Source organism: Olea europaea, unplaced genomic scaffold (assembly GCF_002742605.1).
Source record: "Olea europaea var. sylvestris unplaced genomic scaffold, O_europaea_v1 scaffold20759, whole genome shotgun sequence".
In the NCBI taxonomy this organism is placed as follows: domain Eukaryota; kingdom Viridiplantae; phylum Streptophyta; class Magnoliopsida; order Lamiales; family Oleaceae; genus Olea; species Olea europaea.
The window spans coordinates 1,166-1,898 of NW_019238680.1; the positions used below are offsets into that span (position 1 = coordinate 1,166).

Consider the following 733-nt stretch of genomic DNA (forward strand, 5'->3'; position numbering starts at 1 on the left):
TGGGACACCAAACTACCATAGGATCCACTACTACAGCTAGAAGGGAGCAAAACAAATAGCTGATGAGTCGTTCTTTAAATTCATTATAAAGGTTTTCCAGTTTAGCGTTCAAAGGCCCATATATAATAAACAACAACAGAAATAACAGTCCACAAAAAGACCAACAAAATTCTCAAAATCTGACCAGTAATTCAATTAAGATAATCCCTATCACAGTAAAATCCACAGGCATACCATAAAAGATTAATTTAAAAAAAGCCAATAGAAAAATAAAAAAAATCAGGGTTTCAGTGAAGCTACATACCCCAAGCAACAGTGCACTCCTCGCTCGTAGCACTAGCTTGATTAGCCTGACATTCGATACCTGATTACACCAATAAAAGAATTAATTGAATAAGTTCATCATCAAAAGAAAAGGCAAATTGAAAGTTAAAAACTCACAGAGATCCATAATATGGTTCCTGCAAATTGCACAATTATCCACCACAATATCTGCATCATGAATTAGGATTAGCGTTTCTCCAAAACCTAAAATCGGAATATTATTTCATACATAAATAAACATGCGTGTGCGTGCGTGTTGTTAGTTTAGGGTTTATACCCCAAGCCCATAGCGCTACGGCGTTCCATTTCTTGATCTCGAATCGCTTGGCTTTCTTGGCTGATGAAGGCGGAGCAGCATTACCCGATGAAGGTCCGGCGCCGGAGGATCCCTCGCCAGCGGGAACCATAG

General features: G+C 38.9%; 1 protein-coding gene across 1 annotated transcript; it reads right to left on the reverse strand.

Annotated features, from left to right (window-relative positions):
• Nucleotides 1-232: 232 nt before the first annotated feature.
• LOC111379972 (RING-box protein 1a-like) lies at nt 233-731 on the reverse strand. The gene is made up of 3 exons (XM_023003410.1): nt 602-731; nt 442-492; nt 233-364 (listed from the first exon to the last, which is right to left on the reverse strand). Exons 1-3 carry the CDS (start codon nt 729-731, stop codon nt 297-299), a joined length of 249 nt encoding a protein of 82 aa, XP_022859178.1. The 3' UTR covers nt 233-296.
• Between the last annotated feature and the right edge of the window lie 2 nt (nt 732-733).